General features: G+C 36.5%; 1 protein-coding gene across 1 annotated transcript in view; it reads right to left on the bottom strand.

The window, feature by feature from the left end:
• BMS1 (BMS1 ribosome biogenesis factor) overlaps nt 1-13,085 on the bottom strand; it is a 42,129-nt gene extending 29,044 nt beyond the window's left edge. The window contains exons 1-11 of the mRNA XM_039852737.1: nt 12,927-13,085; nt 11,258-11,470; nt 10,271-10,461; nt 8,862-8,941; nt 6,251-6,439; nt 5,545-5,687; nt 4,696-4,817; nt 4,182-4,375; nt 2,905-3,044; nt 487-1,232; nt 175-276 (exon numbers count right to left, since the gene is read on the bottom strand). Of these exons, the coding sequence (XP_039708671.1) occupies nt 175-276; nt 487-1,232; nt 2,905-3,044; nt 4,182-4,375; nt 4,696-4,817; nt 5,545-5,687; nt 6,251-6,439; nt 8,862-8,941; nt 10,271-10,461; nt 11,258-11,433 (2,083 nt within the window). The 5' untranslated portion in view covers nt 11,434-11,470; nt 12,927-13,085. The remainder of the gene's footprint in view (nt 1-174; nt 277-486; nt 1,233-2,904; nt 3,045-4,181; nt 4,376-4,695; nt 4,818-5,544; nt 5,688-6,250; nt 6,440-8,861; nt 8,942-10,270; nt 10,462-11,257; nt 11,471-12,926) is intronic.
• Nucleotides 13,086-13,435: the final 350 nt, after the last annotated feature.

The following is a 13,435-nucleotide window of genomic DNA, read 5'->3' as shown; positions in this document are numbered from 1 at the left end:
GTCCTTGTGAGCTGATAATTAAAAACAACTGTCAGATATGAACTGTGACAGCCAGAAATACCTTATGGATATCTCAAGTACCATTCTAATCCTTCAACCAATTTCCCCATCTCCTTTTCAGAAAAAAGTCTAAGAAACTAAAATGCTTCTAGGTCTAAACCAGAACTCTTTTACCTGTTCCATAAATAAACTTTTGAAGATTTGGAGTTGTTTGTTGCTGCCTCAGAAAGGCCTCAGCTGCTTTCCTGGAAAGGTCTTCCTTCCACTTAAGGGCACCTGAAATGACCAAGGCCAACATTAGTTAAGTGTGTTTATCTGTCATCTCTGCTTCAAGCTCACTGCTTATTCATCCTGAAATCCTTTTATGAGGTGCAATATTTGAACAGTTAATAAAATATCCAAAACAGCAGACCCCCAAATATAGACATTCTATTTGTAGAACATTTTCAGTGCCAAGTATATAATGGCAGTTTATTTTAAACATACCTAAAGTTTCTGTTGAATAATTATTTTCTTCCTTGTAATCTTCCTCTTTGAGTAAGTCTTCTATATCACTGGTCTCATCAATTAAGTTTTCTGACCCAAGTTTCTGACCACTGACCATTTGAGAAGGCTCTGGAAACTTTTTCCTAATAACTTCTTCATTTTCTGAATCCTCTTCCTCTGTATTAAGAGTGCTTTCTTCAGATTCATCTTCAGATGCAAATGCCTCTTCAGCTGTACAATGACCTGAATCTGAAATAGGGAGGGTTGCTTTTTTCATTGTCTTCTCCAGATTTAAATTGTTGCTCAAACCATTACTGTGTAGAAGACCTGGTTTACTGTCTTCTATAGCCTTGGATACTAAAATATCCCTCTCTCCTTCTACAGTGGAATCTTCACTGCTTTCATCAGCTTCCTCTGCTTCTCCTTCATCCTCTGAGCTTTTCTCAAGGTCATCGTCACTGTCAGCAAATGCTGGCAAATCTACCTCAACGTCTTCTTCCATCTCCTCAAGTTTCTGCCAGTTCATACCTTTACCAGTCATATATACTTCATCAGTAATTTCAGCATTTTCTTCCTCTTCTGTTTCATTATCACTAGAGCTATTTTCCAACCTGTCACCTTCAAACATTTCTTCATCATCTTCAACATCACTATCTCCAGACTCATCTTCATCCACAAAAATGGCTTTCCGACGTACTCGACCGGTTTTCAAATCCACATACTTTTCCTCTTTTGGCATCCACAACCTATATTACCAAGTAAATGCAAAATAATTAGATTTGTATAACAATCCACTAATCCAAGAATGTTAAGTCAATAAATATGGAAAAGAAAACCTCCAGAAAATAATGTCAAGGAATGGTTTTAAATGACATAGCATAGAAAGGAATGATTTGATAAATACTGGAATAGTTAAAAAGCAAACTCATAGTTTCCTAACAACACTCTTCAAAAGAACTTAGAGAGAATAGATAGCCTTAAAAAAAAAAAAAAAAAAAAAGGCAAAAAAAGCGCCTAATTTTAGGGAAAAAAATGGTCAAAATGGAAGCAAGTGTTTAACAAATCTTTTAGAAGACTGATCATTTCCAAGCTTGAAACAGATGATCCTTGGAGAAATGGCTCACTCCGGGTCAAAGGCAGAGAAGTACGAAGCAAGCCTGGACCTGCTTAAAGACCAACAGGCCAAAAAGATGCAGAAGACAGACTGAAAGGACAATGTAAGCAACAGAAAGAATAATGATATTAATGGGCTAAAAACAACCAGAACAAACAAAAAAAATTTCACTAGTCAACAATGATATTAAAATAAAGGGGTGGAAGTGAAAGCTCCTTGTTAAGGAATGCCAATTAACAAATATAGAAGGAATAACAGGTTAAGAATATTGCCATTTTGAAATCACCAGTGCAATACTTGATAAAGAATCATCATCAAGATGCTAAAACCACGGGATGAAATAAAAAAAATTATGAAGCTATTTACTTTAACAGTTCATATAAAATTGTGAAAAAAAAGATCAGGGAAATACTAAAAATCGCACAAAATGATAAAGGATTAGAATACATCAATAGTAACAAAATGATGAATATATAGAGACTGTATAGAAAAAGGATATTGAAATTTTACATGTATCATGATTGTAACCATGTTAGAAAGAGTATCCATGTAGACAAGGATGATTAGAGGAATATCTCAAAATGAAAATGGCTAATAACACTGATCGTAATACGAAGGAATTTTTAGGGAATACTCGTTATCTACATCATGCTGAATAGTTTATGTACACTACTGTATTTAATCACCACAAAAAACTCCTGACATATTAGGGAACTGAGGCTTAGAGAGATGATTCCCCCAAACTAGTAGATCCGTTGTGGTCAATTACTGTGCTATATATATCATCTGCTAGTTAGAGGGCAGTAGATGGTATTTTTCTTCATTAGTATATTTTTATAATAAGTTATACACTAGATAATCTCAATTATTTTCAGACTCATTTTTATTGGGAGTCATAAATCACTACAATAAACCAAAACTTTTAGAGACAAGATGTATGGTTTCTGGCCGGCCACGTTAACAAGCTCCCTGACTCTGGTTGTTCCACTATTTTGACCACTGAAAGAAAGACAAATGGCCTCAGGTTTCCTAAGAAATAAAAAAGCAACATACGGAAAAGATTTTGTAATAGTTAAAGAATATTTTGGGTCTTTTAAAAACTGAATTTTGCATATTAACAAAATATTTCCATTTAATGCCACCTAAATGAAGAGTCCTCAGAAACAGATGCACATACAAAGCAAAGCAGAACAAAATAACCTGAAATGAATCCCACATCAAAATGTATGATGATGGCAGTTATGGGTAATATAGTCTTCTGTAATATATTTTTTTAAATAAAAATTGAAAAATAGCAAACTTACCCTTGATTATCTACATCCTCTGACTCCAGTGGTTTGGAATCCGAAAAAAGGGTCACTCTACTTGAAGCCATCTTGGCATCAATAGTGGAATGGGTGGAAATGAGACTCTGAACCAGTTCATGGGTGGGCCTAGCTTTGTCCTATTAAGGTCACCAAGAAACGGAAAGTGAAGAATGCACAATGATTCTGAAGACACACTTTTCAATTACTGTCTCAAAATTAACTTTAAACATAGTTCCTGAGAACCCTTACTGCCTCAAAAAAGTTTTATTATAACACTTAAAATTGATCTCTGTCTTAATTAAACTCTTCCAAGTTCATGGAGTATACACCTGGTAACCCAAATACTTACCTAGAACACAATGCACTATACATAACACTTACTGAATTGTAAATTTAAAACATATATCGTTTTATTAACCAGTTACCCTAATAAACTTAATTTTAAAAAAAAGCTAGAAAAACATTTGGTGTCAATGCTATAGAAAGCACCTATTTTAGCCCAGTAAAATCTCATTTCAAAGCAGTAAAAGAAATAAAAATCTAGAGTTCACTTAAAAAAATTTGCTACCTTTTGATCCAAAAATTTCACTTCAAGGAATTTACTGCATAGAAAGATCCTTTCCAGTGAGCAAAGCTACATACGCAAGGGTGCTCACTGCAGCACTGTTTAAACCAGGAGAAATAGGGTGAGCCCCTTAGCACTCATTTACTGAGCCCCTTGCTTCAGTAAATGAGGTTTATCTATACAATGAAATACTATATAGCTGTATACAGATGAAAGCTGCTCTACAAATACTAACATGGAACAATGAAATCACATATTCTTAAGTGCCGCAAAAAACAGAAAAAGAATTTACAGTTGGATCTCATTAAACAAATATTTCTCTCCCACATACAAATGCCACATATTATATTTACATATAATATATATTAATCTAAACATATAATATGACCTAAATAAATACGTATATAGTTAAGAAACAGAAAAAAAGAAAAAGACCAAAGAGAGCTAGGAAACACACTGATTTTGTATAAATAGAGACAGAAGCAGAGGTGCCAAACTGCTTGCAATGCCCACGCTGGGATACTCAGAATCCCCTGTGCATCTTGGCAGCAGGGAGTTATGGAGAACATGATTTTTACTTTCTCCTTGATACAATTAAGTACTCTGCATATTTATAATGTGCATTGTGGTCTTTATCATAAACATGAATAAAGATAAAGTTTCAGTAAATAAAAGCTGACTATGTTACTTCCTGTCACTTTCCTCTCACCGATTCCTGGAAGCCATGGCTGCCACCAAGGTCAACATAGACAGCATCTTTGTCATACAGCACCCCACCGACTCCAGAGAGAGGTGCATAAACTAACTTCTCCTTTTCATTTAAATAGCGCTTCTTTTGTTGTTCAGGAAGGGCACAGGGGTCTGGTAGGAAACTGACGTCACTCACAGCAAAATCTCCTACACCTGGAAGACAGAGACAAGAAGATGGCTTCAGCTGACAAGTCTATTAACTGTCAGAAGAAATGGCCCACAGTCATAAGGCTTCAGCCATGACAAAGGCATCATCTGACAGTGGCACTATGCCTCTCTGGCTAAACGACACCATCAGAGCAGAGGGGACTTGATTAACTCAGTATCTTTGCTGGCAGATGCAAAGCCTGGTAGTTACTCTTAAATCCTCCAGCACGGTGCTTCTACCTTTTTTGGCTGTTTTTCAGTTTTCCTAAGAAATCAAGTATCCCAAGAGTTCTACGAATATAGTACATTTTACAACAAAAGGATACCGGGCATGTGAATTTGGCATTTGTTTTTCAAGTGTGCTCCTCTTAAATAACCATAAAGAGACACCCTTCGGTCACACTTGGTATTTCTTCGGATATCTTCTGGGTTTGTCAAATCTTCCATCCTAGAAAAATAAAACCCAATCATATGGCAGAAATTAATATCAAAGTTCTTGTACCTCCCTTCATATATCAATAATTCCTCACATTCACTAGTTCACTAAACACCTTTAGAAAGTTATAGGAAATATAGAAATAAGGAAGTACAGTTCACTATCTACAAAAAAAAAAAAAAAAAGCAACCATATGACTGCACTTCTTTTAGGCTCTATGTGATATACTTTCCATAAGTAAGACATTAGAAATGAGAAATGCATGCACCTGAGGTAAGAGAAGAGTAGAGAACATATCCAGAAAAACCCTTTTTGGAAGAGGATTAAGCTTTGATCTGAGTTTTTAAGTGTGGCTTCGGTTCTACCAGGTAGAAAAGGGGTATTACAGGATAAGAAAATAATATGAAAAAAAGCACAGAGGAATGAAAGCACAGGACACAGTTTGAGTGATTGGAGGACCATGGTCTAAATTAAGGGTAGAAAAGCACGATGAAGCCACATCCTGTAGCCTTAAATGCTTCAAAATCCTCACATTTTTCTAAACATATTATACTTTATTCCCAAAGCTACAGCATCTTTAAGTATGATACAAAAAAAGTAGGCATTTTCCATCAACTACATTTCTCCCTCCACTATTCAAAATTAAGTACAAAATAAGCTCTATTACTATTCTTTTTCTAACCTTTTCAGCTTTGAAATACATGGACAAGAAAAGCAAAAATGTACGTTCACTTTTTACCTGTCTGCCAGGATATAAGGGTGAGAGGTTTGCCATGTAAGAGGCCTAAACTTCATAACTGTAATAAAACGGCCCAGATTGTGAATTTCTTGATTTTGATATTCTCCATGTACCATTCCAGAAAGGTAAAACAGCTTAGCACCCTGAATATTAAAGAAAAAAGAACAAAAAATCAAATTTCAACTAAATTCTTATCAGTACTGCATCAAAATAAATGCCTCTAAATAAGAAGCAACCCTGAAAAGGAGCGACTTCTAGCAAACCACTGTGCCAATGCTTCTCTGGCTTCTTTTAGGAATCATCTTATCAGGGCTTCATAGGAACAGAACTGTAAATACTTTTAGTTTCAAAACTGCTCTCCAGTCAAGCAGAGGAATTTGTTTAGAGTATTGTACAGAAAGGGTAGTGAGGCTCCTGGGCACAGAAAAAATCCTGTGACCAATGGGCTTGTAGCTAGGAGAAACCTCAGACAAACTCTATTAAATCACAAGAGCCAGACATTGCCTGGTGCTGGCGGATACAGATACAAATGAGACATACCAAGAAGTCTGGAATTAAGACTATCTCGAAAAAATATGCCAGAGACCATGAACAGATTTTTAAAGAAAACTCAGGAGGTGAATCCTACAAAGATGCTTTTTAACCTCTCTTACTCATCTTATTTTTAAAAAATTATAGTGTTAGTAATTAATAATTCTCTTCCTACCGGGTAGACTTCTGTCCAGAACCTGTGTTTTAATCGCTTCTTTGTCTTCTTCAGTTGCTTATTATACTTGAAGGAATCTAGGTGAGTGAGAACACCCATAATTTTAGGAAAGCCATGTACTTGACAGATGTTTAGAAATTCAAATGTTTCCATTTCGAACCCGAAGCTGGCATCTATAAGCATCAGAACCTAAAAAAGGAAGACACAATTTCTCAAGGAAACTACACAAAACAGACCACCAGCAAACTATAGCCTGTGGGCCAAATCTGACCCATCACCTGTCTCAATAACTAAAGTTATCATGGAACGCAGCCACGTTAATTCATTTACGTACTGTCTACAACTACTTTTGAGCCACAGTGCAATGTTAAGTAGTTGCAACAGAAACTATGACCCACTGAGCCTAAAATATTTATTAACTAGCCCTTTACAGAAAAAAAGTGCCCACTCTTGCTCTAGACTAAATCAAATGATTAGTTACAGATTACCATGGTAGAGAAAAAAACCACCCTTTGACTTGCTCTAAAAGGCAACCATGAGACAATAGCCACGACAATATAAACTTCTATTTCAAGAATATAGATGTATGATAAATAACTCAGGAAAGGCTGGGTACAATTTGGCCCTTACCTGAAAAGTCTTCACTCCACGCTAAGTAATAGGTCCCTAACAAGGAAACCAAATAACAGATCTCTGATATCCAAAAAAATGGAAGAGATAATAAATGAAAATATAAGCAGATAAGTCCAATTTTTAAAATTTATGACTCTTTAAACATGCAAAATAATTTCAGAGCTGATTCCTGGAGATTTTTAGTTTTAGGATATTAAAGACATCTCTGTTCTCATTTTTCTGTAGCTAATTAAAAACAATTTAAAAAAACAGAAAAACTTATCTATTAAATTATGGAATTCATAACACTGAACTACAAAATGCATGAAGGTGGGTCACTGAGCGTCATGAGAAAGTATAGCTGCTACTGCAAAGCAGAGGCCAAGCCAGCAACACAGAGCTGTCCAACACTGGAACAGGGTAAAGGTGAGTGAGCTGGCTATATAATAACTCCATTTGACATCATGGAGTGCCAATGGGTAAACAATTAGTTGTAGGATCCAAAGAATAGGTGGTAAACAGTCCTTTAGCTGACAATCTTTGTCAAATGAAGATAAATGAAGACTGTATTACTCCTCCAATGCACACGCATGTATCATGTGTACCTTTGCTGTGACTCGAGACTTTATAACAATCCAGAGCAGAACAATCAACATAAGCCAGGTTAAATAAATTGTGGTACGCGCAACGGAATACTTAAAAAAAAATAAGGTTGATCTATATACTACTTAGTCTATACCTCCAAGACATATTAAGTGAAAAAAACAAAGCACAGAACAGTGTGTATAATTAACAGTGTGTCCTTTAAAAGAGCTGCATTATATTTATAGATGCATCTGGAAAGATACTGTTTTGAGGACTACTGAGAGATTAGAGGTAGGGCAAGGAAAGAGAAAACATGCATTGTGTGTACCCTGTGGTACAACTTGAATATTTTACCAAATGCAGATGTTCCTTTCTAAACCTTAAAAAGATATATTAAAAAGTTATCTTTGTTAATGTGTATGCTTTAAAATTATGGACTTGATATACGTTACATAAAAGAGAAACTAATGACTCGTGTTAAACTATTTCAAATATATAAGATTTAATAAGTTTATACTATTTTGTGTTGACAATGACACACTTATTTTTATTAATGGTAGCATTATATGTTCAAAATTTGAATAGTATTTAGTTTTCTGATATTAAAATGGCACAGCCATAACATTTCTATTAATTTTTATTTTATATTTTGGAATTCTTGAGACAAAGAATGTCTGTAGCTCCGTCACTAAACAGCTATCCAGAAAGTGTTGAATCAAATGAAACAAAATAAAACAAAAAACAAGGTATCTGTTACCTCACACTTCCTAATCATTATGACTTAATTGTTTTCTTTTTGGCTTACTTTTGCTTGTTTAAAAAATAATTAACTAACCGTATCATTTCTGTAAACACAATTGAGGCTGCAAGATTTCCATACACTAAGTACTCTACAGATTTTCTATTATAAACTCTGATAACTTCTCAAGGGCAATCTGTGTATTAATTCTGTCATAATCATTTAGAATGGAGGTTCTGGAACCATCAAGAGCAGAGTTCCTATCCTCAAATTACTTAACTTCTGGGAGCCTTGCTTTTATCATATATAAACTGGAGATAATATCTACTTACCACTAAAGCATACTGGGAAGCTATAAGCACTATACCCAGTAAGGGTCCAAGAAATGGTATTATTTATGTATGTATATCTTAGTGAGCTTTTATTAGCTATGTTCATGAAAGGTTTTCTCCATCCTGTGGTTTGCTTTTAGATTTTAGAATACATTTCATTGTGCTCATTCCATTTTTATTATAACAATAATTATCATCACCAATTCAAACACATCTATTATATCCTTGATGACACCCACCATTCCTTTAATCATAAACCTTTCTTCCCTTCAACATGAGATACATAACTTACCACACCACTATAAGTTCCCATCAGAAATCCACATTGCCCCCACTGACTTACCAAATCCGCTACTTTAGCCAGATCAATCATCATGTTAATGTCACATCCACATTCAACAATGGTGAGTCTGCGTTTTTTACCTGTGAAGCAAATGAAAATTTTATTAAAAAAAAAATCTTGAAAAAATATATCCATTAATTCTAATTATCACTTTTAATTGCATCCAGTAAAGAACCATATCCACTTATGGGAGTATGCCAGAGTTCATTTTTATAGGAAAAAACTGATAAAATATATTCCATCTTGGTTTTCTTGCTATATTCTCTAATCTTGCTATATTCTCTAATATCATCAAAAGTCTACTCATATGAATAAAGTGCTCAAATAGGTAAAATTCCAACTAGAATGGGCAGATAAGTAGGTTTCGTAAGGATCCTGACCTTGTTGTTCAGCAGTAGGACAATGATTATATCTCTATCAAAGTTTCCTGTGTTCCCATTTAGCTAAAAACATTCTCAACCTAATGTAATGAAGTGTTCATTGAAAAACCATTATTTTAAATTAAGTTTAAAGAAATCAGTCACCATGATAGAAATGCCTTGAAGACAAAGAAAAGCCTCAATCCAACTACAGTTGACCCTTAAACAATGAGGGAGTTAGGGGCTCTGACGCCCACACAGTGGAAAATCCACGTGTAACTTTTGACTCCCCAGAAACTTCAGCTGTCCTTCGGTATCCATATGGGAAGGGTTCCTGGACTCCTATGGACACAAAAATCTGCAGGTGTTTAAGTTCCTTACATAATATGCTACAGAACAATGCTTACAGTTGGCCCTCTGCATCCACAGACTCTGAACTATGAACTAAAAATACTGTTTTTGATCCATGGTTGGCTGAATCTGCAGATGTGAAACCTGGGCCTAAAAAGGACCAACTGCATAAATTCACTTATAAGTAAACCTGTGCAGTTCAAGGTCAACTGTTATTATTGCTATACTAAGAGATTTCAGATTCTACCACTGCCATTTTGGGGATTTGTTTCATCTTCCCTCAAATTGAGAAAGGTCACCATCTCTCAGAGAAGTTCCTTCAGGAAAAAGAAAAACTTCCTCACTTCTACAAGAATGTGGCTTCATGGGGGCAAGCAGGTATCCCTGGCACATAGGAGGTACTTGCCATCTGTTAAATAAACATGCTCACTATGACCAGCCTGCGTGTCCAGGCCTGCCAAGTCTTTCAGAGGAATACACCTGGCAAATCCATACAGCAGTGAGAATAAGATATACATCTACATCAATATTATTACTGGGAATCTATCTTTTTTTGAAGCTACAGCCAACTTAGTAAAACTACAAGAGAGATGACAATATTACTTTAACATTTATTGATCAAGAAAATGTTCAACGAAAACATGTATGACCCTCAGATGACAATACCTGTCATGTCATTCTGGGGTAGTACCCTCCTACCTGACACGATCGTTACAGGGCCTCTGATCTCTGTCAGCTTCTGCCTGGTGAAGTTCCGAATAAGGCACTGGATCAAAGTACTCTTTCCAACTTTTGGAGGCCCCATCACCACCACCACTATTGGTGGAGGCTCTAGTGGAGTTCGATCAACCAATGGAATGTGGTGCTTTTTTGTCTTTAAATCCTGAGTCCTATTTGTAAAAAAAAGAAAGAAAGAAAGAAAAAAAGCTAAATTCATTTTCAAAATATGAAAGGCATTATCATTATAAGTAAAGATTTTAAAGAGAGCGGAACAGACAACATATGTATGCAATTAACTTGTTAACAATCCAAATAACCACTTCAGTAAATATGTAACAGACTGACTTGTTAACAATCCAAATAACCACTTCAGTAAATATGTAACAGACTGACTTCAGTAGTACAGAGTGTTGAAAATGATACAAACCTTAAATCCAATTGCTTTATTAGTTGACTATAATAGTTTAAAAAGAAAAGAAAGGGCGAATTTGGAGACAGTTATAATGAATAAGAACAGAGAATATGGAATTATATTTGGCTCTCCTACTGGGAGACTCTAATTCAATAATATTTAAAGTACACTTCTTGGACTTCAGTTAGGATTCATTAAACAAAGCTATTTAATACTACATATTACAATTCTATTAATAATATCCAGGAAAAAAAAAACACAAGCATATCTATTATCATAGAAATTTTTTAAAGTTTACAAAAAAATTCTATTAAGAAAAACTCTTATGCTTTTCTCTTGGGCCAAAAAAAAAAAAAAAAGTCAATCAGTGTGCAGATGCTGGAGAAAAGTCTTTCCACAGGAAAGACTTCTCATGTTTTAGTAAAAGAAATATGGTATTCATCTTCATGTCCTTTAGAGCGGAATAGACTCATGAATCCAAACATCATGTGGAGAGCTTCTACTATTTAAAAAGAAAAAAAGTGAAAGAACCATTAGAATTCAGCTAAGCATACCTGTGAAAGGATCGAGCCATCCGCACAGCAGACTGGACTGCAAAAGCTTTGGGGTTTCTCTTCTGGGCAACTTCCTCATCTCCAAGTTGGAGATCCTGCAGATACTGTTTTTTTTTCTTCTGAGCTTTAGGCCCACTAGTTTTCTTTCTGTGTTTCTTCTGGTCCTTAGTCTCCATAGCGGCTCTTTACCAATTCACAAGTAACTCTAACAATCTACATTGATGGAGGTGGAGGGATTTTACAATCCAGACACATCCAGGGAAAAACAAAAAATTCATTTATTTCCTTATAAAGAGATATGTATTTGTTCATCCAACGGGGGTAGAAACTGCTTAATATTATCCCCAATTTCACTGCTCTGTTATGCTATAAATTAGATTAGTTACCTCTGCTTAGACTACTATTTATTCATCTTAAGTGTCTATAGCAGCACTGTCTGTGTTTGCGATAATGGAAATATTCTATAACTTTAATTTTCAACACAGTAGCAACTGTTCACATGTGGCTACTGAGAACTTAAAATGTACCTACAGAAACTGAGATATAATTTTATTTAATTTTAATTAATTCAATTCTAAATTTAAATAGTCCTAAGTGACTAGTGGTTACCTACCATACCGGACAGCTCAGCCCTAAATATCAATTGCACTAATGAAGTGGTTTCCAAACTTAAACTATTTTTAAGATATTTTATTTTAAATAATTAAAGCATTTTATATGATTACTTTTAGTTTGATTCTGCAAAACTTTTAAAACAGTCACTTAAACAATCACTATGTACACTTAAAAACAGTAATATCTACACGAGATAAGATTAGTTGTGGATGATACCTGGAGACCACATGGATTTGCTGAAACCCTTACAATGATTTCTGAACATTCCAGGAATTCACGGCACATGAACTGGGAACTACTGGATTAGTAAGTTTTTTTAGTAAATCAGGCTGTATACAGTAAGAGCGCTCCTATGTCGGGGAGAGAGGCGGTCACATCATCCAATTAATTTCAGCTCAATAAATATTTGTGTCTGCCTATGATGTGCTAGGCACTGTGCCAAGAGATGGATACAGCTATGATTTTACTAGTGATGGAAATTCAAACTAATGGCTTTCGTGCCACGCAGTAAGGGCCACGTTAGAAGGCTGCATTGCAGGTCAGTAAGATTTCCCACAGACACAACAGAAGAAATAAAGTCCCTATACACCAGCACGATGTCAAGAAACACTAGCAGAGATTTAAGAGAGCTGGGTTCTAAGAACACTTTTTAACTACATAAGTGAATGATTTCAGGGATTATTTTTCTTTTCTATTATATTTTAGTTTTGAGCTTGTACATACTTAATGCCTTTCTCCTTTTGGCATAATTCGGGGTCAACAGACTTAGCCCCGGTCTAAGCCACCGACAAGGATTACTCCACTAGGAAATGACCTCTCTACTGTCCCTGCCACCTCCTCTCTCAGCACAAATTAAGTTAACCTCTGCCCTAACGACCTCGGAGTACTTCTTGGCAGAGACAAAATACGTCTAGCCAGCGTTTGAGACACTCCTTAGGGGCAGACTGCCGGAAAGACCCAAGGAGGACCTTAATATGCACACGGCTCTCGATCCTTCCAGAGCCCCAGCCCCAGAGATCCCACCGCCACCGCCTCCCAAGCGCGCGGCCGTTACCGGGGTCACGACTGCTTTTCCTTCTCAGGGCCGCATGGACAAAACCGGGAACGGAAAGGCACCCTACGCGCACACTCCACCCGCCGGTGAGAAACGAGGAGAGAGCAAAAGAAAAAGACCGGCGGAAGGACAGGTTTCCGGGGAAAGCCGGAAGGAAGACTCGTGATTGGCTGAGGGTGGGCGCAAGCGACGTCTGCGCAGTGCAGTGCGTCCACCTGGAACAGCGCCTGCCGGGCCTTAGGACTCCCAGCGGCCGGCTAGAGTGGCGAATTCAAAGCAGATACTGCACTACAGATCTGGGGCTCCTATCTGCGCACGCCGGAGTGCCTTTGCAGGCCGTGGAGACCGTCTGGCCTAGCACCCGTTTCTTGGGGCGGGACAAAAGCCGGAAGTAACATATTTGGTCCTTGTCACCCCCGAAATCACCGCGCCGTCTTCTCGGAAAAACGCAAGCACCATGTCCCCTGACTGGCATAATGGAATGTCACTTGGTTGAGAGTCACTAAGGC

This window comes from Pteropus medius, unplaced genomic scaffold (genome assembly GCF_902729225.1).
Source record: "Pteropus medius unplaced genomic scaffold, Ma_sr-lr_union100, whole genome shotgun sequence".
Classification (NCBI taxonomy): Eukaryota; Metazoa; Chordata; class Mammalia; order Chiroptera; family Pteropodidae; genus Pteropus; species Pteropus medius.
This window is presented reverse-complemented; position numbering and strand designations above follow the sequence as displayed.